Source organism: Hylobates moloch, unplaced genomic scaffold, assembly GCF_009828535.3.
Source record: "Hylobates moloch isolate HMO894 unplaced genomic scaffold, HMol_V3 SCAFFOLD_6, whole genome shotgun sequence".
Lineage (NCBI taxonomy): Eukaryota > Metazoa > Chordata > Mammalia > Primates > Hylobatidae > Hylobates > Hylobates moloch.
The window spans coordinates 150,085,225-150,109,930 of NW_026652281.1; the positions used below are offsets into that span (position 1 = coordinate 150,085,225).

The 24,706-nt window shown below is 51.3% G+C and overlaps 1 protein-coding gene across 1 annotated transcript in view; it reads left to right on the forward strand.

Annotated features, from left to right (window-relative positions):
* ERGIC1 (endoplasmic reticulum-golgi intermediate compartment 1) overlaps positions 1–24,706 on the forward strand; it is a 118,585-nt gene that overhangs the window by 77,232 nt on the left and 16,647 nt on the right. Inside the window, exons 5-9 of the mRNA XM_032158639.2 lie at positions 3,457–3,581; positions 12,472–12,576; positions 14,997–15,057; positions 20,937–21,037; positions 23,679–23,801. Coding sequence (XP_032014530.1) covers positions 3,457–3,581; positions 12,472–12,576; positions 14,997–15,057; positions 20,937–21,037; positions 23,679–23,801 — 515 coding nt within the window. The remainder of the gene's footprint in view (positions 1–3,456; positions 3,582–12,471; positions 12,577–14,996; positions 15,058–20,936; positions 21,038–23,678; positions 23,802–24,706) is intronic.

The following is a 24,706-nucleotide window of genomic DNA, read 5'->3' on the forward strand; positions in this document are numbered from 1 at the left end:
AAATGCATGCTCATCATTATACTTCTGGAAAACATAGGGAAGCAAAAGAGATCACCCATAATTCTGCCACCCGACAGCAGTGTCGGTGACATTTTGACATCATTCTGTCCAGCTGGCCTTCCTTTCTGTGTTTCTGAACATAGCTGAGATCGTACTGCATGTGTGATCTCATATCCTGCTTTTAAAAATAATATTCTTCATTATACAACTAATAGAATACATTTTAATCTTAAAAAAGACATACATTCAAAAATACAAAAATAATATGTTTTTTAAAAAGCAAAAGTACCCCTCCCTGTCCCCCTTCTTGTCCCAGCATGCCATCTTCCCCAAAGGACACCTCTGCTGGTAGGTGGGGCCCCTGTTCCCCACCCCTACATGTGTGGGCGTGTCTGTGAACATATATTGGGTTTGGGGTTTTTTTGTTGTTATTGTTGTTTTTTCTTTTTACGTAATTAATTGGGACCCTAGCATATGGGAACCTTCTGGAGTTTCTTTTTTTTTTTTTCTAGCTAGTGTCTTGGAGCTGTTCTGATATTACTCATAATATGAGTAAAATAATAACAGCTGCCGTTTATTCCATTCTTCAGGCCAGGCCCTGTCCTGCGTCCTTTGGCTATATTAAATGCATTGGGATTTGAGGTGTCTTAGCAGAATGGCTGAAGGGCGTGGGCTCAGAAGCAAATCCACCTGGATTTCATTCCAGGCTCTGGTGTTTCCTACCTGTGAGGGCTCCGTGCCTCAGTTTCCCTAGATGTAGAATGGGACTGATAATATTATCTTCCCCACAGGGGTGTTTAAATGGTGTTTTTTTGTTTTGTTTTGTTTTGTTTCGTTTTGAGACAGAGTCTCACACTGTCACCCAGGCTGGAGTGTGACGGCGCGATCTCAGCTCACTGCAAGCCCCGCCTCCCGGGTTGAAGCTATTCTCCTGCCTCAGGCTCCTGAGCAGCTAGGATTACAGGCGCCCGCCACCATGCCCGGCTAATTTTTTGTATTTTTGGTAGAGATGGGGTTTCACTATGTTGGCCAGGTTGGTCTCAAACTCCTGACCTTGTGATCCACCCACCTCAGCCTCCCAAAGTGCTGGGATTACAGGTGTGAGCCACTGCGCCCAGCCAAGAAGGTGTGTTCTTACATAAAAGGCACTTAGAAGAGAGTCTAGCACATAGTAAGTGCTATTTTAGTTTTCTTTTCTTTCTTTCTTTCTTTCTTTTTTTTTTTTTTTGAGATAGAGTTTTTCTCTGTTACCCAGGCTAGAGTACAGTGGCATGATCTCAGCTCACTGCAACCTCCGCCTCCCGGGTTCAAGTGATTGTCCTGCCTCAGCCTCCCGAGTAGCTGGGATTACAGGCGCCTGCCACCACGCCCAGCTAATGTTTTGTGATTTTAGTAGAGATGGGGTTCGCCGTATTGGCCAGGCTGGTCTCGAACTGCTGGCCTCAAGTTATCCGCCCACCTTGGCCTCCCAAAATGCTGCGATTACTGGCGTGAGCCACCGTGCCCAGTCCTGTTTTACTTTTCTTTAACCCTCACAACAAGCCTGTGATAGAAGAGGAAACTGAGGCACAGAGATTAGGTAACCTGCTCGAGGTCTCAGCACTAGTAACTCAGCCACTGATCTGCTATGAGCCTCCTCCACGCACCTGCATTTAGCCCATTCTTTGTACCTGCCGCACGGCACCGGGAAGAGGGCTGTTCCACTGGCTCCAGTGACAAGCAGTTGAATTGCTTCCAGTTGCCACTATTTCAGATAAGGTTGCCTGAGCAGCTTTGCACACACATCTGGACACACATTGTGGATCTAGAGGACAGGCTGCCAACATCGGAACTGCTGAGTGAAATGCGGACCTGCTTGTGTTTTCTCTAAACTTCACATTACGCCATCAGCATTTCCCATGTCCCGTAGACCCGTGAGGGTCATTTCGAATGGCTCCAGCATGTTCCCTTCTATGGATGGATGCTCACTGACTTCTCTGTCCTCATCGAGGAACACAGAGTTGTTCCCAATTTTCCCTTTTAAGGTTGTCCCTCTTTAAAATTGCTTCCAGCTGTTCTTCCTCCGTATGGCACCTCCTTTCTAGCGCTCCTGCCAGGGAAATTCCTACATTTCCATAGTTCACAGGGATCATCTCACCACTGGCTACTTGGACCAGCTCTGGGGATGCATTTGGCATTGGCCTGCCCATTTTGCAGATGGGGAAGCCATCTGAGTCACAGTGAGGTGACAGAGGGCAGGGCCTGTCTTTTCCCTTTGTGCATCCCTGGTGCTTATCACAGGGCCTGGTAGCATAGGCGATGGGTAAAGGAATGTGTGAATGAATGAATAAGTGAATGATGGATGAATGGATGGGGAGCCTGAGCCTATTCACCCCATAAACCCAAAAACTATCTGAAGGCCAGGAACGGTGGCCTACACTTGTAATCCCAGCACTTTGGGAGGCTGAGGCAGGTGGATCACCTGAGGTCAGAAGTTCAAGACCAGCCTGGCCAACATGGTGAAACCCCGTCTCTACTAAAAATACAAAAAAATTTTTTTTGTATAGGCGGGCACCTATAATCCCAGCTACTTGGGAGGCTGAGGCAGGAGAATTGCTTGAACGCAGGAGGCGGAGGTTGCAGTGAGTCGAGATCGTGCCGTTGCACACCAGCCTGGGCAACAGAGCGAGACCCTGTCTCAAAAAAAAAAAAAAAAATACTGCCCGGGCGCGGTGGCTCACGCTTGTAATCCCAGCACTTTGGGAGGCCGAGGCGGATGGATCACGAGGTCAGGAGATCGAGACCACGGTGAAACCCCGTCTCTACTAAAAATACAAAAAAAATTAGCCGGGCGTGGTGGCAGGTGCCTGTAGTCCCAGCTACTCGGAGAGGCTGAGGCAGGAGAATGGCGTGAACCCGGGAGGTGGAGCTTGCAGTGAGCCGAGATTGCGCCACTGCACTCCAGCCTGGGCGACAGAGCGAGACTCCGTCTCAAAAAAAAAAAAAAAAAAAAAAAAAAAATACAAAGACTGTCTGAGATACAAGAGATAACATTTATTAAGCACTTTCCACCTAGCGTTCATCAGACCCTAAGCATTTTCTACATCTATGAACTATTTGATCCCCATAATCTTTCAAGGAAGGTTCAATTATGGTCAACCCCCCATTTTACAGAGAAAGAAACTGAGGCATCCAGAGGTTAAGTACCTGAGGCAGGACCCAGATTCAGAGGACCAGTATGGCAGACGCCAGGGTGGCCCCGGGACCCCTACTATGCACTGCCTCCCCTCGGCCTCACATTTAGCAGTCATTACCGTGTCCCCTGTAGTCTTTGGACCCCAGACCATGAGCTCCTGGAGGTCCCCAGCCCGGCCTGCCCCTGGTATGGATGAATGAAGGCTCCCAGAGAGAACAGGCTGGCCCCCATCCTCCCGTGTCTCTGGGTTTGTGACTGTTGTCTCCCTTTGGCTCCTGCAGTGGTCGGGCTTGACATTCAGGATGAGATGGGCAGGCATGAAGTGGGCCACATCGACAACTCCATGAAGATCCCGCTGAACAATGGGGCAGGCTGCCGCTTCGAGGGGCAGTTCAGCATCAACAAGGTATGGAAGCCCTGCCTCAGCCCTTTCTACCTGCTCCCCTTTCCTGCTGTCTCCTCGCTCCCTGGAAACTGGTTGTGGAGGCACTCACTCGACCTGACCCCAACACAGCCCCCAGCAAGCGAGGGTTTGTGTCCAGCTGCCTGGCCGTTCCTGCTGAGAATCTGGATGGGGGGTCCAGGCTCCCTGGGATTTTAAGCCCCTGATAGCTGGTTCAGGAAGGAGCTACTCTTCTCTCCAGTGAGGGAGACAATGATGAGAAGACCTGAGGATTTGCAGCCCCCAGCCCTGGGTTCAAGTTCCAGCTCTACCCCCTCTTGGCCCCTACAAGTCACTTGACCCATCTTAGGCTGAGGATGTGATGGTGAAAATAATATCACGATACCACCCACTTCACAAAGTTTGTGTGGGGATTAAATGAGCTAATGCAGATTCATTCATTCATTCAAAAAAATTTTTGAATGAGCATGTTCTCTGTTCCAGGGTCAGTGATAGGCTCTGGGGCAGCATTCCTGGGCTGGTGGGGCTTCCATTCTGGTGGAGGGAGACAGTCTACAAACCAGAAAGCATCAGGGATGCCAAGTGCAGTGATGAGGAATAAAGCCAAGGGGAGTGAGATGAGGTGGGCTTGAAAGTACCTTGTCCGCTCTGAAGGACCATTCAAGGTTCACTGTTGTTTTGTCCTCAGAACCAGGAGCTTCAGATCCTAAGTCAAGTGGGTGAACACAGTGCCCTTGGGAGGGCCGAGGCACCCAGTGGCAGCTGGCAGGGTTTTGCTCAGCACGTGCCGGCCTTCCTGGAAGCTCGGTACTGTCACAGTGGAGCCTCTCAACAAGGCTGTGAGGCAGCACCATTTGACAGGTTAGGATGCTGGGGCCCAGAGAGGTTAAGTGTCTTGCCTGAGGTCACACAGCTATCTGCATGTCCCACAACTCCCCTTCCCAGCCCCAGCCAAACTGAGCCACTGGCCACTCCTGGCTTCTCCTTGTCCCTCCTGCAGCCTCTGCTCAGAACGCCCTTCCTCCAGATCCTGACACCTGAGCTGGGGTTGCAAACTCACTGGCCACATCCAGCCCAAAGATAAATTGTTTGTCCAGTATAGCATTTAACTGCATCAGAACCAGTATGAAAAGATTAGGAATCCAGATTTCTGGCTTTTAAAAGTCAGAGGCTCTCACTACATTGGGTCCGTGTTCCCGCTATGACAATGACCTGGCACCAATGGGCATTGTTCCCCTTTAGAGAGGGCGTGTGCTGTCCCTTCCCACAGTCCCTGGTAGGCGGCTGGAAGGCCAGGCCTAGTCATCTTTCAAGCAGGGTGGACTTCTTACGTGATAGTTCAGGGCTCCCTTAAGTGCTAAAGCAGAAGCCACAAGGCTTTCTTAAGGTTTCAGCTGTTGCTGGGAGAAATCTGCTGCATGTTATGGGTTAAAGTGAGTCTCGTACCAGCCCAGGCCCTCAGGAGGAGGAGACTACCAGGAGGCAGGGATGCTGGGGGTCACGGTTCACTGGGGGCTCTCTCTGCCCATGAGCTGCCACACAGCACCTTTGCCATGCCCCGTAATTTGGATTTTATGGTGGTTGTGATGGAAAGCCATTTGAGGGTTTTGAACAGGGAGGCAATGTAATCAGATTTATGCCTTAGAACTGGACTATCCAATAGGTTGCCACCAGCCACCTAAGGCTATTTAAATTAATTCAAATGAAATAAAATTTACAATTCAGTCACTCATTCTCATCAACCACATTTCAAGTGCTCAAAGCCACGTGCTGGCTAGGGGCCACAGCGTTAGACAGTGCACAGAGAAAGCACTTCCATCGCTGAGGAAAGTTCTGCTGGACAGCACACCCTTAGAAGGATGGCTCTGGTGGCCGGGCGCGGTGGCTCACGCCTGTAATCCCAGCACTTTGGGAGGCCGAGGCGGGTGGATCACGAGGCCAGGAGATCCAGACCATCCTGGCTAACATGGTGAAACCCTGCCTCTACTAAAAATACAAAAAAAAACACCAAAATTATCCGGGTGTGGTGGCGGGCACCTGTAGTCCCAGCTACTCAGGAGGCTGAGGCGGGAGAATGGCATGAACCAGGGAGGTGGAGCTTGCAGTGAGCCAAGGTCGCACCACTGCACTCCAGCCTGGGCGACAGACCGAGACTCCATCTCAAAACAAACAAAAAAAAGGATGAGGCTGGGCTGGAGAGGGTTGCAGGCAGTGGTTGTGGCAGTGGAGCTGGGGAGATGTGGTAGGATTAGGGAAGTAGAATCAATAAGACTCAATGAAGAATCGGATGTGGGGGTGAGGGCACATGTGGAATCAAAGAAACCTTTGACATCTTTGTCTTGACAACCGGGTGGTCCTGTTTCTAGACGTGGAAGCTGAGAAAAGCCTGAATTCTGTGGGAAGTAGGTAGGGCTGGGCATTGGTCATTCCACTCTGGTTTCCTTTGGTGCCTTTTGGGGTTCCCATTAGGTGTCTACAGGGAGAGGTGAAATTGGAAGTTGGAGGTGTGGAGAGTTCAGGAGAGGGTTCTGGACCACAGATGTTGAGGTGGGAGTCATCAGTGAATAGATGATGTTGGAAGTCATGGGTCCTCAAAGTGGGGGCTCCTTAAGCCTCCAGGCCAGCAGCATCAGCATCACCTGGGAGATTGCTAGGAATGCAGATTCTCAGGCCCCCCTCAGACCCGCTGACTGTGCTAGAACAAGCGCCCCTCAGAGATTCTGATGCCACTGAAGTTTGAGGAGCACTGGTTTAAGCAAGATTACCTACGGAGAGGCCGTAAATCCGTGTTCTAAACCTGGGGTCCACAGACACCCCCAAGAAGAGCGGATTGAATGCAAGAGATCTATGAAGTTGGATGGGGGAAAAATTGACATCTTTATTTTTGCTAAACTTGAACTAAAGTTTAGCATTTCCATCTGCCATGAATGTAGGCCACAAACCATAGTAGTATTAGCAGTGCCTGGGACCTCCTCAACAACAGAAATTGCCGATATTTATAGCACGTTACAGTTGTTGCAGATAATTTCCAGAGACTGTTTATATGCGCCACTGTTTTAAAATTACAGTGATTGGCCAGGCGCAGTGGCTCACACCTGTAATCCCAGCACTTTGGGAGGCCAAGGTGGGTGGATCACTTGAGGAGCTGAAGACCAGCCTGGTCAACATGACAAAACCCCATCTCTACAAAAAAATACAAAAGTTAACCAAGCCTATGCTTGTAGTCACAGCTACTCGGGAGGCCAAGGTGGGAGGGTCTTCTGAGCCCAGGAAGGTAGTGGCTTCAGTGAGCTGAGATCGCACCGTCACACTCCAGCCTGGGTGACAGAGTGAAACTCTTAATCAATCAGTCAATAAAAATTACAGTAATTATTAGACCCACCACTAGGTCATCTTATTTGATGCATCAGTAAAGCAGCATATTCAAATGTGGATTTTTAAATATTTTAATTACTATTTAAATATCTCTTTACTTTGTAATCCTAGGCATTTTACGCATTAAAACATTTTAAGCATTTAAAACATAGGTATCATTAGACCGGCAAAGGATCATCCGTGGCACCAAAAGCCTTAAGAACCTAAGGTCTGGAGAGAATTGCAGTTTGAGGACTGAGTTCTGGCACCCCCCAGTCACTTCAAGGTGGGGAGATGAGGGGGTAACAAAAGGTGCAAGAAGGGGCAGTCAGACAGGAAGGAGGAAGCAAAGGCTGGGCGGAGCCTGCAGCCTGGAAAAGAACTTATGTATAGATATCAAAGAGCAGGGCTGGCGCTGCCAGGCTCAGGAAGCAGGGTTGGAATGGTCAGTGATCTAAGTGCTGCAGAGAGTGCTCCAGAAAACGCTGATGATGAGGAGAGAAGGGGCCGCTGCAGGAGCCACGTCCTTACGAAGCAAGGGGAGCCAGATGCAGGCCACAGATGGGGGTTTAAGGCCTTGGAGAGGTTCACAGTGCCGGCAGGCAGGTGGGGGGATTGGTGGGGGACCTCTGCTGGGCCTCTGTCCCCACCTCATCCTCTTGGGGAACCACTACTCACCCACAGGCCTCAGCTGATGTGAGTCCCTCAGGGGAAGTCCTCCCTCCCCTTCCCTGCCCGCCCACATTCACGCCCCACCACGCCCCTCATCACACTGCAGCTGCTGCCTGTGCCTCGTCTTTGACTTGGCCTCTGCCTTTGACCACTGCACTCAGGCTTTCATGCTATTGAGCATCCACCTTACGCCTGGCTCTGTGCTTGGTGCTGGGCTGCAATGGGAGAGAAACAGCCATGCTCCCTGCCATTGGTGGCCCATGGTCTATAACGGGGGGACAGCCAGTGCTCAGGTAAACAGGAAATGTGTGATTTTGATAAAGCAGCCGTGAAGAGAATGACGGGGTGCTGTGGTGGAGAATGAAAGAGGAGACCCCTGAGGTTACAAAGGAAGCCCTGTCTGAAGACTGAAGATGAAGTTGAAGATGCACAGATGAACAGACGTACATGCACACCTCCTCATTGTGGGCCCCCGCCCCCAGGGAGATGCAACCACCTGGGCTGAAAAAATATATATGCCCCAGATGGTGATCAAGAAGGGATCGTGCTTATTCAAGCACCTGGAGTGACAACCCACGAGACAGCCCTGCCACCAAGCCCTCCCACCTCTTGGCAAACATGCCCAAGACTGCAGTCTGCTCCCCTTAGAATGGGCTGTGCTGGAGCCCCCAGCCAGCTCTGGGTGAACTTGTCCTTTGGAGTCAGACAGACCTGTGGTCAAGGATCCCGGCTCCCATGGTCACTGGTTGAATGACTCTGGGCAGTTTAGCTTCTCTGAGCCTCAGGTTCCTCATCTGTAAAATGGGGATAATAATACCTCACAGGCTATGAAACATGAACAAGCTCTGCGGTAGAGACTGGACAAGAATCCTGGCCTGCCTTATCTCCCATCAGTGCAAAGTTTCCATGACCTCATCAGCTGGCACCCACCTTACAAGTGCGCCTGTGAAAGGCACATGGAGGGCGTCCAAGAAATGGGCCTTCTCTGGTCAGGGGAGTGCCAGGGAGTCTTTGAAAAGCTCACACCAGCCTTTCTTAGACCTGCGTCATGGCTGCCACTTACTGAGTTCTTACCCAGCCCTTTCCACGTATTAGCTCCTTTAGTCTTCACAGTAGCCTGGAGGAAACTGAGGCACGGGAGGTTAAGTGACCTGGTCAAGGTCACACAGCCAGGATTTTAACGCAGGCAGCCTAGCACCAGGGCCCTGGCCCTCTGAGCTCACTGCCTGTGGCTGCTTCTCCCAACATCTTGGTTACACATGTCATGACCAGCTGTGTCTGTGTGCCCCAGGTCACAGCCTAGGGCACCCTCTGCCCCAGACTCCTGGAGGGAGTAGAGACCGTCCCCCACCCCAGCCCAGCCACTCTTCCTCGTTAAAGATCTGTGCCTTTGAGGAACCGCCCATCAAGAGGTGCTCAAAGAAGCCACCAGGGTCCGTGTGCTGTGATGGCAAGGTCAGCAGCTAGCCCCCACACCTCTCTCCCAGCATCAGGCTGAGACTTGTCCCATGGCCTCCTTATCCGACCCCCAGGAAGTTGGCCAGCAGCCAGATATCAGAGTTTGCGTGTTTTGAGCAGTAGCGGCAGCCCCACCTGAGACCCCACGGTGACCTCGTTTCATCAGCCAGCCCTGCAGGAGGAGGACAGGATGGGTTGAGGGGTATGGGGCCTGGCTCCAGCTATATGTTTTTAAAATCCAGCAGAGACACTGACGTAGGTTCCTAAGTCACAGGCTCTAAAAGCGTTGCTGTTTCTTTCTTCAGCCCAGCATGTGCTGGCATGAGTCAGCCACCTGTGATGGATTTGGTGTGGAGGGGGAGTGGGTTCCTGAGTCACAGCCTCGCGCGGCCCGGCAGGGGTGGCAGGTGCTGAGGGGACAGCCTTCTTGACTCACTTCACTCCAGGAGCACGAGGCCCAGGCCCCAATCCCAGTTCTGAACTCTGCTATGGCCCGATCTGCGGAAGGCCCTGTGTCACTGTGTAGAAAAACTCTGGGAGGACACACGCCTTATGGCTGCGGGTTTCTTACTCCCAGGGGTGGCCAGCAACAGGGTCTTTAGTCTGACTGTGCCTCGTGACTGTTTGATCATGAAAATGTACCCAGGCATTATTTTTATCGGTGAAAATGAGGCATAAATGTTAAAACCCACAGTGGGCTTTTCGTCACGCCCTGCCTGTGAGTGTTCCCTCTCCCGGGAGGACCTTTCTTGGTTGGCTCCAATGACAAACGTGTTCACCCTACAAACCTGATTTGAGGCCAGCTGTGGGCTGCTTTGCATGCATCACCTCAATGAATCCTCCCAGTAACCTTCTGGCTTTATGCCCATTTTGCTGATGGAGAAACTGAGGCACGGAGTGGTTACTGACCTCGCCTAAGGCTGCCCAGCTAGGAAGTGGGGCTGGGCTTGAGGCCGCGTGTAGGACTCAGAGCAACCGCTTCCCCATGGGTTATTGGGTCCCCGAAGCAGGCAATGCTGTCCCTCGAGGGAGATCTTGCCACGCTGTTGTTTCTGCTCCACTCCTGACCCAGCAAGTGTCCCTTCTCCACTGTAGCCTGCAGCTCGCTCCACTGTGAGTTTGCTGAGGCCGAGGCCACAGGCTGTCAGCTTGATGCCTCCCCTGTCAGTCACAGGCTCGGGCCCTGCTGAAGTCGGAATATTCCTGCAGGAAGTCCACAACTTTGTGTTTGAAACAGACATGCTTACAAAATCAGACTTCGATGGGCTGCTGCACAATAAGCTATATTCCCTCCTTGGACACAACTCACACAGTCTTCTTCAATGGGCTGGAATAAGGTAACCCCTGAGTTTTTCAGTGTGGCATTTGGGGACCTTTGATAAACAGCCCCAACTCCTCCCTTGTGCCTCTTTGTTTCCTGCTGCTGCCAGCACCGCCACCTCCATCTCATTTGGAGTTCAATAATACCAGACTCTTTTAGTTCCTTAGACAGCCCACATGCTGGGCAGTTTCTGTCCTCTGCACCTGTTCATGCTGTTCCCTCTGCCCAGATGCCATTTGCTCTCTTCCTGAGTAATGCAGACTCATCTTCAGAGCCTTAACACAGGATGTCCTTCCCCCTGGGAAGCCCTCCCTGAATACAGCCCACACCCTCAATTGAGCTGGGGGCCTTCCCTGTAACCCACATGGTCTGCAAATTCCTCTGGGCCAGGGTGGATCCCACAGAGTCTCATTGTCTGTTCCAAGTCTGTGTCACAGGGGCTTGGCCAAGGCCAGATTCTTGTCTGCTCATCTCCCCAGTCCCAGCATCTCCCGAAGGACTGGCGCCATGTGGCCATCAGCCCAGGCTGCGGAGGTAGATGGCATCCAGGCATCAGAGGAGGGAGCAGCGCGTCCAACAGACGTGAGCTCAGACTGCAGCTCTTGACATGTGACCTTAGCAAGTTTTTTCACTGCTCTAAGCCTCCATTTTCTTTTCTGTAAAATGGGAATTATCAGATGACAAAGTCAAAGGATTCAGTGTCATTTGTTTAGTCATTCATTCATTCAATAAGTGTCTATTGAGCACCTGCTATGCGTCAGAATCTGGGGAGCACAGCATGGCGTGGACATGCTAATGGGAGGAGGCAGATGAGAACAAGATGGGTGTGAGATGGCAGGTGATCCCACAGGCTGTAGCAGGTAAGGGGATTGGGAATGGGGGCCAGGGTGCTCTTTTGCACAGGTGGACATGGAGGGCCTCTCTGTTGGGCCCTGAGGGGCCGAGGGAGGGCCATGTGGAAGAGGGTCCCAGGAGGGGGTGCAGGGACAAAGGCCTGAAATGGGGCCACACTGGATGCTGTTCCCGGCACAGCAGGGAGACCAGACAGGAAGCAGCAGAGGACACAGCGGCAGGAGGCCAAGAGGTGGGGACACGATGCTTGGCCAGTGGCCATATGTGGCCTGTGGGCCACCACGAGGACATGGACCTGGACTCCGAGAGAATAGAAGCCGTGGAGGGTTCTGGGCAGAGGAGTGATGAGATCTGATGTAGGGTTTAAAAAGATCTTAACAGTCATTATTGGGGAAAGGCCCAGGCTGTGGGCAACGTGGAAGAAGCTGGGAGCCCAGGGAAGAGCCTGCCGTTCTTGTCCATGAAGAGACGACCTTGGACCAGGACAGCAGAGAAGAGGTCAGGTGCCAGGTGTGTTTGGAAGGTGGAGCTGACAGGGTTTCAGCTGATGGATGGGATGTCGGGAGTGAGAAATGGGGGTTCCAGGATCATACCAAGGGTTCTAGTCTGAGCATCTGGGAGGAGGAGGAGGAGGAGGGACTTCATGCTGAAACAAGGAGAAGCCACATGGTTGTCACTAGCATCCTTCGTTCTGTAAATACTCATCCAGCACCTCTTGCTGGCTTGGCTTTGCAAGGGCTTGAGACCCAGGGAAGAGATGAGGCTACCACAGTCTGTCCATCAGGGATCCCCTGTCTAGGGCACTGGGGCAAACTTGGGTAGGAAATGATAGAGGTTTGGGGTCCGAGGAAGCCCCATTAGTCTGCAGGCTCAAAGGTCATCCCCCAGCTGACTGTGGGGTCAGCCGCCCAGAATCCACAGAGCTGGAGGGGGAGCAGCTGCCATGAGTCCTGGCTTTGTGCCCATCGCCCAGATGGGCACTTCACATGCACCCTCTCACCAGATAGTCCTGGCAGCCCCCTCGGAAGCTATGGTAGTGCCCCCATTCTGCAGATGAGGAGCCTGAGGCCCAGAGAGATGATGACTCCTTTGCACAGTTGAGAATGATACAAGCAGGATCCAAACCCAGATCTGCCTGATTCCAGCGTCCTCCCTGGATCACACAGGGTGAGGCCCCAACGTTCCGCCCTCTGGAGAAGTCAACCAAACTCCTGAAACTCAACATTTCTCCCCCAGGTCCCTGGCAACTTCCACGTGTCCACACACAGTGCCACAGCCCAGCCACAGAACCCAGACATGACGCATGTCATCCACAAGCTCTCCTTTGGGGACACACTACAGGTGAGCAGGGGACACTCGAGATGGCATGGCAGGGGGTGGGCCTTCAGGGGGCTCTGTCACCCAGTGCCCTCTGCCCTCTCTGGGCACAAGGAAGAGTTACCCTTAAGGTGACATCTAAGCCAAGCCTGGAAGGGTAAGAAGGGTTTCACCAGGAACAGAACAGGGAAATGAGTCCAAAGCAGGGGGCGTCTCAAACATCACCCCTCTCCTAGAGCACCCAGCTGGCGGTTTTCATATGAAAGACTCTCAAGGTTACTTTCAGAAAAATGGATCACTAAGCGTATGTGACACGGCATGTTGTTCTGTGCCGAGATGGTCCAGGGCACAAGGGCTCGCTTGGCAGCTGAGAGGGCCCAGAAGCACTTGCCTGAAGTGGGAGCCGGCAGGTGGGGTGTGTGGGGTGCAAGAGACCCATGTTAGATTGAAGAAGGTGGAGAATGAAGTCTGGTTGGTGACTCAGAGCACCCATATGCAGTGAGGAAGATGGACCCAGGAGGCAAGACTATAGGCAGGGAGGTGAGGGAAGGGCCCAGACCAAGGCAGCGTGGAGGGGAGAGGAGCAGAGGAGGAGCTGAGGAGGGGGGAGCAGCGGTCTCGCATTGCCACATGCAGGGGCAAAACAGAAGGACACAGAAACTACAGTCCCAAGTTTAGTCATTAGTGGGGTGGAAATCTGATTTTTTAGGAAATGTACAAAACTTAGCTTAGGGCCCATCCATCCATTCATTTTCTGTCCATCCATCTATTCAACAAGTATGTACGAAGTACCTACCGTGTGCCAGGCCTTGCATACCTTGGTGAGGACAAACATGGTCCCTGCCCACCTGGAGCTTCCAGTCTAGGGTGGAAGACAGATGTTGATCAAATAATGGTACAGGCCGGGCGTGGTGGCTCACGCCTGTAACCCCAGCACTTTGGGAGGCTGAGGCGTGTGAACTGCTTGAGGTCCGAAGTTTGAGACTAGCCTGGCCAACATGGTGAAACTCCGTCTCTACTAAAAATACAAAAATTAGCCGGGTGTGGTGGCAGGCACCTGTAATCCCAGCTACTCAGGAGGCTGAGGCAAGAGAATGGCATGAACCTGGGAGGTGGAGATTGCAGTGAGCCAAGATCGCACCACTGCACTCCAGCCTGGGTGACAGAGTAAGACTCCTCTCAAAAAAAATACAAAATAAAAATTTAAAAAAATGGTACAAATAAATGTGAGATAAAGCCATGACACATGACAATGGAAGAGAACATTCTAGCCTTCTTGTCTCCGTAACACCGTTCTCATGGGTTAGAAATGAAGCCTTCACACGGTTGGTCTCAAGACAGCAAATAGACAAACTTCCTTTTCCTTGTTGAGGAATTGCAGTTCCTTCCAGTTGTTGAGGAATTGCTTGTTGAGAACGTGCAGTAGTGTTAAGTACTCAGTAAACATCAGCCGCCTGAGACTAGGATCAGGGATTACGCTGCCCCACTGCTGCCTGCTGCTCCTGGAGTGGCCATCTCCACAGAATCATGTCCCCACCTACCTCTCTGATGTCTCCTCCTTCCTTCTATTCTAACATCTCGCTCTCCTTCCTCCTGGGGGCCATGTGGGCCTGTCTCTGTACTCAAGCCTTTGTACATGCTGCTTGCCAGTTTAACTTCCCACTTTCCTCCAGATCTTGGTGTCAATGTCATTTCCTCCAGGAAGCCCTCCAAGGTGTCTAGCTCAATAACCCCTGTTAACCGTTCCCATGGTAGCATGCTCCATTTACCAGGTATGCCTTGTCCTTTAGATGTTCCTTGAGGCCAACCTGGTTTTCCATGGTCCTCAGAGAAAAGGTGGGATGTGGTTTTCAGCCCCACTCTACAGCAGCCCACCCCGCTGCCCGGAGGAGGGTTCTCTTCACACCTGCTATATGTTTTCTGCAGCAGAAATGATGGGGGGCCCACAGCTCTGGGGCACCCCTGCCTGGACTCCTCTATGGGCCTTTCAGAGGACCTGGGATCTCAGGAGAAAGCTCCTGGGACCCAGAATCCACGTTCACTTGAATTTTCTGTGTGACTTCATGGAAAGAGTCCAGCTTAGTGTCAGACAGACCTGATTTCAGAGTTTAGTTAGCCACTTACCAGCCAGGCAAGTTTTGGTGTCTTCCCAAGCTCTTCTGTAAAATGGGCCCAATAATACATCATTAGGGGCATGAAATGAAATTATATGAAGGGGCCAGGATGGAGCAGCACATAGTAGGGGCTAGAGATGGGCAACAAGCTTGTGCCTACTGTATGCCAGGCCCCTACTGCCTCTTGCTCCCCGCAAATCTGCTGGAGCCCCCTTTTATATACTGGTAGGGTTCCTAGACCAGGTGGCGCCTGGCCATCCCCCACAACCAGGGCCAGGCCTGGAAGTGGAGGTGTCCTGGGGACCATCCCCTCACTGCATTTTTCCACAGGTCCAGAACATCCACGGAGCTTTCAATGCTCTCGGGGGAGCAGACAGACTCACCTCCAACCGTATGTATCCCTGCTGGGAACAGCCTTCTGCTCCAAAATGCCCAGTACAGCAGGTGGGGAGGGGGAGGGCAGAGAGGTGGGGCTGCCTGTCCAGCACCCACTCCAAGGCAGGGAGGCTGCTGCTCACACTCCATTCCCACAGCTAGCCAGTGGGAGGGTGGACCTAGCCCCGTCCAGACCCAGACCCTGACAGAGAAGGAAGAAGGCTTGTCCCGGGGCACAGCAGATGCACGCACACAGTGGATACCAGCTATTACCATTCTTGTTGCTGTCATCACAGCCACATCATCATCCTTAGTTGAACTAATTACCTAAGATCCCACAGGGAGCTATGGCAGAACCAGAATCTGTTCTGGCTCGAGGTCACACTGTGAGAACAGGTCTGTGGGTGGCCCAGTCAGCTCTGACCACATGGCTGCCTCCCCCACACCTCACTCTCCTCCTGCTCAAACTCCTCCCATCGACAGTGGCTCCTCCTAGAGTTCTCGCCCTCCTTAGCTCTCTGGCACCTTGGCCCAGATCAAAGAGAACAGCACATCTCCACATGCAGACAGGAGAGCATGCATGCCTGTGCGTGCACACCAACACACATGAGCTCACATGGCCTCAGACACATGCACAGAATGGGCCCGGGAGGCCTGTCTGCTCAAGCAGACCCGCAGACTCGCTGCTGCACAGGGTACCTGGATTTTTCTTATTTCCTCACCTGAGCTCACCTTTTAACCCACATCTTTTTTTTTTTTTTTTTTTAACCCACATCTTTTCTTATTATTTCCTGAAATGCGTTTGCTCTCCCATTGTCAGGGATCCAAGGCAAAGAAAACATCCCTCTGTGACCTGCCCCCTGACAAATCAAACCTCATTTTTCTGTGTCCCTGTAAATCCTGGTCCATAAGCAGAACTCACTTTTCTTTTTTTCCAAGGCATGGATTGCAGTTTACCATCTGCTTTTTGTACTTGACCTTATTACATAGCCACAATTTTCTTACTTTCCAGTTGTAATGGGAGCACGGTTGTCCATCTTGCAGCTCTGCTGTGCCTTTTTTTTTTTTTTTTTGAGACAGAGTCTCACTCTGTCACCCAGGCTGGAGTGCAATGGCACAGTCTTGGCTCACTGCAACCTCAGCCTCCCGGGTTCAAGCAATTCTCCTGTCTCAGTCTCCCGAGTAGCTGGGATTACAGGTGCCCGCCACAATGCCCGGCTAATTTTCTGTATTTTTAGTTGAGACAGGGTTTCACTGAGGCCAGGCTGATCTCGAACTCCTGACCTCAGGTGATCCGTCCCCACTCTGCTCTGCTTTTCTAAGGCATTATCTTCTCACTGAAAGCATCTGTCGTTTCCTGTGTTTCACTGTGGCAGTAATGCCTCTGATATGTACAGGGTTGGCGCTCTGTTACCCGATTGCTTTCCAGCTGTGTCTGGTTCCCATTCATGCTGCCTCCAGCAACGGATAAGTATACAGCAGCACCTCCTTATTTGAATGCAAATGTCTGGTTGTAATAGAGGTAGATGATTCTTGGTGTGGTGCTGCGGTCATTGTCGTTTCGTGTCACGGTAACATGTCATCCGACGTTGGCTGTCCACAAATGTCTGCAGCTACGATGGACCCTCAGCTGCTAGACAGGAAAGAGGATCAAGCTAAGAAGGCCCAGAGTATGCAAGCAGAGAGAGAGTGTGGACAGAAAACCCCGCCTTCTCCAGGGCTAGTGATGAAAGCCATCTCAGGCTGGCTTAAGTGGAGAGAAAAAAGCATGAGATCAAGCAATGGACAGCCGGGGAAGGGCTGGCTTTTATTTCCTCAGCTCCCAAGCTCAGTCCCTGGCACTGGGCCTTTGCCTTTGTAGGTCCCTCTGTGCCCAGGTCTTGTTATGGGGGTTGTTTCTTGGCATTAAGGTCTCAGTTCAAATGCCACCGCCTCCAAGAAGCCCTTGCTGGTCACCCTATCTAAAGTAACCCCCACTCCTAAGGACAAACCTGTTTTTTCTTCCTAGCATAAACCACTCTCTGAAATCACCTTGTTCTCTCAGTCAGCTGCTGCCCTTGGCTGTTGCACCAGCTGGAACATAGCACTCTGCCTTGTCCACTGCTTTGTCCCCAGGACCCAGCCCTGTGCCCAGGGTATAGTGGGCATATAATCGATGATAAGAGGCCTGGAGGCCACTGTGGAAGAGCTCCTGCCAGATGGTGGTGGAGTGTGGTCATGAGGACCTTGGCCTCCAGTGTCCCGCTCCACTCTTTCCCAGCCCTGTGGTCTTCAGAAAGTCATTTAACTCTACTAAGCCTCAGTTTCTGCATCTGTAAAGTGGGAAGAATCCTCTCCACCTTAAGCCTTGCCATGAGGATTAATGAGATGCTTGTACAGAGTTTAGTATACAGCCTGCCACATTGCGAGCGCTCAATAAATGTTGGCCGTTCTCTTCATTGTCGTCAGCAGCTAACTTCAGGAACGAGATCCCCTAGGGCAGAATCTAAGGAGAACCTTTCCTATATCGAATTGTATCTTGTATTGTGGTACTGAATTGTTTAACTGGTCCCGAATGATATAACTGGGATGAAACCAGCTTGTCATGTGTATGTGTACACATAATATGGGCCGTCATATATATGTGTGTGTGTGTGTGTGTGTGTGTGTATAAGTATACGCACACATACATATATATGGGCTGCTGGTTTTAAGAATGCAGATTCTGGGCCCCACTCCAGTGGTGGGATAGGGATGAAACAAGATTGGCCATACATTGGTAATTGCTGAAGTTGGGAAATGGGTACGTGGGAGTCCATTATACGATTCCCTATGTTTTAGGTTTGAATTTTTCCATAAGAAGATTTTGCGGGTAGGGGAGGAGGGAGTGAGCCTGAAGGGAATGTGGGCCGGCCTAGACCAGGTTGGAGACAGCAGTCTCTAGGAATGGTCAACTCACAAGGAATCCACATGGGTGTAATTAACTGCAGTGTCTCCAGTGGGCATTTGGCAAATTGTATCAAAGGCCTTAAAAATGGTCATTGCCTTTGAGTCATCAGCTGTACTCATAGGAGAGTAAGCTAAGGAAATAATTAAGAGAGTGTACAAAGATCCAGGAAAATAATGTTCATTAGGTCATTGTTTATAAGAATGAAAATGAGGAACCACGTCAGTGTCCAGCCATAGGGGGTTGACTGAGCATGGTAACTGCCCGAGATGAGCGAGGTGTGTCAGGACCTTGCTGGCATTCAGGCAGCAAACATTTATTGAGCATCTACTATATGCTGGGCATTGGGCTAGGTTCTGGGGATAGAGAGATGAATAAAACGAACTCTCCACAGAGCTTATGTTCTGTGCCTTAGACCTGAAAAGTTGTTCATGATGTTCAGTTCTTAGAAAAAGATACAGTATGGTCCTATTTTAGGAAAATATAAATATATGTATAAACATGTCTGGCAGTTTATATGTGAGAATGTGAACCATAGTTTTCTGAGGATGGTGAATTTATGGTGATTTTTGTTTTGTCCTTGGTGATCACCTGTGGTTTTTTTTTTTCTTTTTTTTTTTGAGATGGAGTCTCGCTCTGTTGCCCAGGCTGGAGTGCAGTCGTGGCTCACTGCAACCTCCACCTCCTGGATTCAAGCAATTCTCCTGCCTCAGCCTCCCTAGTAGCCGGGACTACAGGTGTGTGCCACCAGGCCTGGCTAATTTTTGTATTTTTAGTAGAGATGGGGTTTCACCGTGTTGGCCAGGCTGGTCTTGAACTCCTCACCTCAAGTGATCCTCCCACCTCGGCCTTCCTAAGTGCTGGGATTACAGGCATGAGCCTTGTACAGATTTTAACAAGAAATATTACAGGGGTGATTTTGATAAGGCATTCACTTTTTCATTCCTTCAAGTTTTTAACCTAGGGCAATAGGCGTTTGGACACCACTGTCAGGTGTGGTCTTGGGCTCTTGTTTTAAAAATGCAAATTCTGAGCTCCACCCTTGACCCATTTAGTGGGATGCTCCTGGAAAGAGGTCCAGGTGTCTTTTTTTTTTTTTTTATACGGAGACGAGACGGAGTCTCGCTCTGTCGCCCAGGCTGGAGTGCAGTGGCGCAATCTCGGCTCACTGCAAGCTCCACCTCCCGGGTTCACGCCATTCTCCTGCCTCAGCCTCTCCGAGTAGCTGGGACTACAGGCGCCCGCCACCACGCCCGGCTAATTTTTTGTATTTTTTAGTAGAGACGGGGTTTCACTGTGGTCTCGATCTCCTGACCTCGTGATCCGCCCGCCTCGGCCTCCCAAAGTGCTGGGATTACAAGCGTGAGCCACCGCGCCCGGCCCAGGTGTCTTTTAATCCCAAATGATTCGACTGCTTCTGACATCTGAGAACCATTACAGGGTTGCACAGAGGGATGTTGGAGTCTTCGTGGACGTGGCTCTGTGGCTGCAGGACTTTTCCCGGGTTTTCAGAGGAACCTACTCAGAACAATTCAGGAAGCACTTCCTTTGCTTACTGAGCTATGGCTTTGGCAGGAAGGGGCAGGGAGGGAGTGTCAGGGCAGTGAATGCTGTCTGCATCCCCAGCCTTCTTACAGAAGAAGACTGACTCGACTCTGCGACCAGGCTTAGAACCCACAGGCCTAAATTTCTGTGTTATTTCAGCTCTGTAGTCCGTGACCCGAGATTCTGGAAGGCCTGTGAGCTTCCTGTAAGCATCCCAGAAGGCCCAGGAGAGTTCATCTCTTTCCTGAGTGATATTTGGCAGCTCTGGGCCAGCATTCTATCAGCCCAGCATTGGACTCCAGTTACCTCATGCTTATCAGCAGCTAATTCATCTGTGCTTTCATTCATGCCCCTGTCCAGTCATCCTTCCATCCGTTCATTCATTCAGTAAGCATTTGCCACGCTCCACTTGGTACCAGGCCCTGCACGGGGCTCTGGGGACACAGAAATGAGTAAGGCTCCATCCCTGCCTTCAGCAGCTCCCCCATCCAGGAAGAACTGATCTGCCGTTGATTTCTTTCCCCATTTTCAGTTCATCAATGCTTCATTGGTGCAGTTTTTCTGGTTGATAGGCTCTTTGCTTTTTAATACTGAAACCTAGTTTGTTTTCAGAGTAAAACTATTCAAACAATGTCAGAGGATGTACAATGAAATGGGATCTTTCTCAAATCCTGCCTTCCTCCCCAGAAGCTAAAGCTGCCGGTGGTTCCTTAGGCATCTTTCCAGATAATTCTCCTATATATTTACATGGATAGAGACTGTCTCCTCCTCCCCCAACATGGACACATGTGTATCCTGTCCCATGACTTGGTTCTTTTCCCTGTTGGAGAATAGCTGCTCCTCGCACCCACTCTTTTTTTTTTTTGAGATGGAGTCTTGCTCTGTCACCCAGGCTGGAGTGCAGTGGCATGATCTTAGCTCACTGCAACCTCCGCCTCCCAGGTTCAAGCGATTCTCCTGCCTCAGCCTCCTGAGTAGCTGGAATTAAAGGCACCCGCCACCACGCCTGGCTAATTTTTGAATTTTTAGTAGAGACGGGGTTTCACCATCTTGGGCAGGCTGGTCTCGAACTCCTGACTGCAGATGATCCACCCGCCTCGGCCTCCCAAAGTACTGGGATTACAGGTGTGAGCCACCGCGCCCGGCCAACATTCACTCTTTCATGGTTGCTCTGTTGATGGACATTTGGGTTGTTTCCAGAATTTTAATAATGTATACAGTGCAGGAGGAAAGATCCTGATGGATAGAGTCTCCCAATTCCCGGTATCCACGGGGAGAAGATGAAGAGCAGCTGGTTGGTGGTAAAACTGGGGAATGAGCCCCCTGCCGTGCCCAGGGAATATAGGCTTAGGATTGAAATGACATAGAGCTGTCAGCGGGCAGTGCCCATCCCCCTGCTTCATTCTGCTGTGTCCTTCCCGCAGCCCTGGCCTCCCACGACTACATCCTGAAGATTGTGCCCACGGTTTATGAGGACAAGAGTGGCAAGCAGCGGTACTCCTACCAGTACACGGTCGCCAACAAGGTGCGCGGGCGGTGGCTGGGCCGAGCTGTGTGCGGCGGCGCCCTCTGCTGACGGAGAGCAGAGACGGCAGGCGGCTGCACCGATGCACTTTCTTCTGGTTGCTTTCTGGAGGCCTTTCCTGGGGGTCAGCTTGGGCCAGGCGCTGTCTCTGGGTAAAATTGAAAGGCCCAGTCCCTGCCATGTGGCAGTCTCAGAGTCAAGGAGAACAGATCTAACCAGGAGATAGGGTGTGATGCGTTTGAGAAAGAGCAGGTAGGCTCCGTCCTACAGAGGTCCTGGGGTTGCAGGTCTCAAACAGCCCTGCATCTGGTCCGAGTCCTTTAGACACAGACCCCTGGGTGCTCAACATAGACAGATACTCCTGCTCTCGGGGCACAGGCACTTTACCAAAACTCATGAGGCCGCTGAGTCACACCAAGATGGCTGTTGATTAATTTGCTGTTGATTGACAGGGGTGTCCCCAGGACCCCAACACTCAAAGCCATGGAGAAGACGCCAGGCCTTAGTGGGCAGCAGAGCATGGTCAGAGTCTGCAGAGTGGGATGACCCAGCAATTAGTGGTCTCAAGACAAGACAGCCTTGGGCTTCCCCGGGGGTAGCCCACCAATGGGACATGAATACTTGAAACCTGTTGGTTGAAATGTCCCTGCTAGACCCTGGTGGATGGGTTTTTCCCACTTACCACCAGGACTGTCCTTTTTCTTCTGTTCCAAGGCTGCCCAAACCCCTTATAAGTGATACCTGTTTAGCTCAGTTAATTACAACAATAGTAGGAGGCATCGCTGTCACTCACTGAGTACTTCCTGGGGGCTAGACATGATAAGCTCTCTTCCTCCATCATCTTCTCGATCATCATGACAGCTCTGATGTTGAGACTGTTATTGAGCCCATCTTGTTGATTTGGCCATTGAGGCACTGAGAGGTGGTTGTAGAGCTATAAAGTGGCTGAGTGGAGATTAGGGCAGGTTTTCCTTGGGATCCAGAGCCTGGCTTCTTGATCACCTCACGCCTCAGTCTGAGGAAGGGGCTGTGCGTCTGCCCACCTGCGAGCTGCTCTCTGTCCAATGACTTAGTCCCTCTGTTCTGACTTACCCTAAATTGATGTTCCCGGGAGCCCTGTTTCTTTTATTCACTGTTTCACGGGGGGCATCTCATTGTAACCCTCACATGCTCATAGCAGCTAACAGATGGAAAAGCACAGATGCAAGCTCAGGACCACCCTGCAGTTCAAATTCCAGCTCAGTCATTCACTAGCTATTGACCCGGGACATGTCACATAGCCACTGTGTGCCTCAGTTTACTCATTCATAAAATGGAGATGATACTTTATAAGAGTGCTGTCACATGAGGCAATGTTTTCAAAAATGCCTAGCCCACCAAAAAAAAGCCTTTAGGTAAATGATACTGACTGCTGCTATTTTTCACTCTTTTTCTCTGTCCCTCAGCTCTGGGTTGTGACCCAGACAGTCACCCTGCCCCAGCAGCTCTCCTGGAGAAAGCTGGTCTTCCCTTACTCAAAGCTCCTTTTCCCAGTGCTTTGGCAAGGCCCAGCAGCCAGAACAGCTTGCTCAGCTTCTCTATGGCTGCAGCCGCACTCTGCCCCGGGAACAGGCAGCAGTGACCCAGTGGGAGGTCAGGGCTCAGTGTTACTTACCCCTGGAGCGGCCTGGGCTCCCTCAGGCTCAGCATTTGGGGTTGGGGGTACCCAGTGGTTCAATTTGGCCTCCAGCTGTTGCAGACTTTAGCACCTTGAAGTGCCCAAACTGGAGAGATCCCAGGGGTCATCATCCCAGGCCCATCCGTGTTCAGATGGGGAAGCCAAGTCCCTGAGGGAGGGAGGGGCTGGCCCGAGGACGCACTGTTAGCTCAGCCTCTTAGTATCCTTAGTCCCTGCTGTGTGCATTCTCAGGAAGGTTGGTGGCAGGGTGGGGCCTTCGGCTTTGCAGTTCAGTCTACTCCTCTGAAGAAGCTAGCCCACTCCCCACATAGCATTTACGCCCATCACACACACACACACACACACACTGGGACTCCTGCTTATTCATCATGTGTGGCTCAGAATGTCCCCTCCCCAGTCTCCCAGATGCCTCCCAGGAGAATGGGTCATTCATTCATTCCCCTCAACTCTCCGTGTCCCTCCATCCCACATGCATGATGTCACAGTGTTAGGGATATTCTTATGTCTTCCTCCTTCTGCAGACTGTGACTCCTTCTGGGGAAAGGGCAGGACTTGCTCACCTCAGGGTCCCCAGCAGCCAGCCATGGGCCACCACAGTGGAGGTGTTCTGCAAACCATTGTTGAATAAATGAATGGATTTCGCATGGCCTAGAGGCTGAAGGAGGCAATAGCCAAAAATTGCACTTTTCCTTTTACAGCTCTGCTTTCTAATTTATTTTCTGATTCTGGTGCTGCTTGCAGCTCACATGGTCAATTTCTAAACAAAAATGCCCAGCTGTGAACGGCAAAGTTTAGGGCCTCCAGGGGAAGGGCTGTGAGAGAGGGAGTGGGGGAGTCTGGCTTCGTGGGGCGGAGAGGGAGGCAAGTCCTTTCTGGAGGGTTGCTGGGGGGCCCTCTGCAATCCAGTCCCCACCCACCCTGAGACACAGTTTGTACTTCTGATTCTCATATCCTCTACCCCAGGAATACGTCGCCTATAGCCACACGGGCCGCATCATCCCTGCAATCTGGTTCCGCTACGACCTCAGCCCCATCACGGTCAAGTACACAGAGAGACGGCAGCCGCTGTACAGATTCATCACCACGGTGAGTGGCCTGGGGCAGTGGGCCAGGCCCTGAGCCAGCCACCCTGCGCCTGCTCTGGGCCCCTTTCCTTGGTGCCCCTCACCTGTTCTCGCTGAAACAGGATGCAGCCTGCAGGGCTAGGGGCTCTGGCTGGGCACAGGAGGCTTCGACCCCAAGGATGCTGAGAAATGTCAGAAACACATCAGTATCAATGACGTTTTGTCTAGAAAGTGTTTTCCAGAGGGGAATGCCCTGAAATCCATTTAATTCCTGAAGCAAATCTCCATATGGTTCCACTGGATGTTTAGGATTTTCTCCAGCTTTTTATTGTTATGGAAATTATTCTTAGCAGAGTTTATCCTTTAAGGTGTAAATTTTGCACCAAAGATTTAACTCTTTTTTTTCCAGGTCTAATTTCCAGTTACAGCTGCTGAGAGGGTCAGATTTTTCTCTTTCCTTCCTCCCTGTTCTCTATTTTTTGCCATGGTCTCTGCCACATCCAGTTTTCTCTAGGGCAGCTTCAAGCTGATGGTAGTTTTCCTGTATGCTGATTATTTCTGTCACATCTACTGTTTCCTGGCCTCCCATTCAGAAGGTTCTTGGGGTCAGAACAGGAGGGTCAGGGTGCCCTACTTCACCCAAGAGACCCAGGAGGTACTGAAGAAGCCAGAGTTAGCTGAGGTGGAAGAGACAGGGTGGCTATCCCTACTTCACAGATTTGGAAACTGAGACCTAAAGATAAAAACAGCATTGAGAGGCCCTTAAGCTTCTGTACTTCTTCATACTTGTAACGATGGTTCAAGATCAAGGGTCTTGGCTCTTTCATTTCCCACAATAACTAGGTCAGTATCAGTCAGGACTCTGTTACCAAAGATCTAGAACTAGACCTTGAGCTGGCCTGAGGAGTAGAAAGCTTCAGGCGTGGC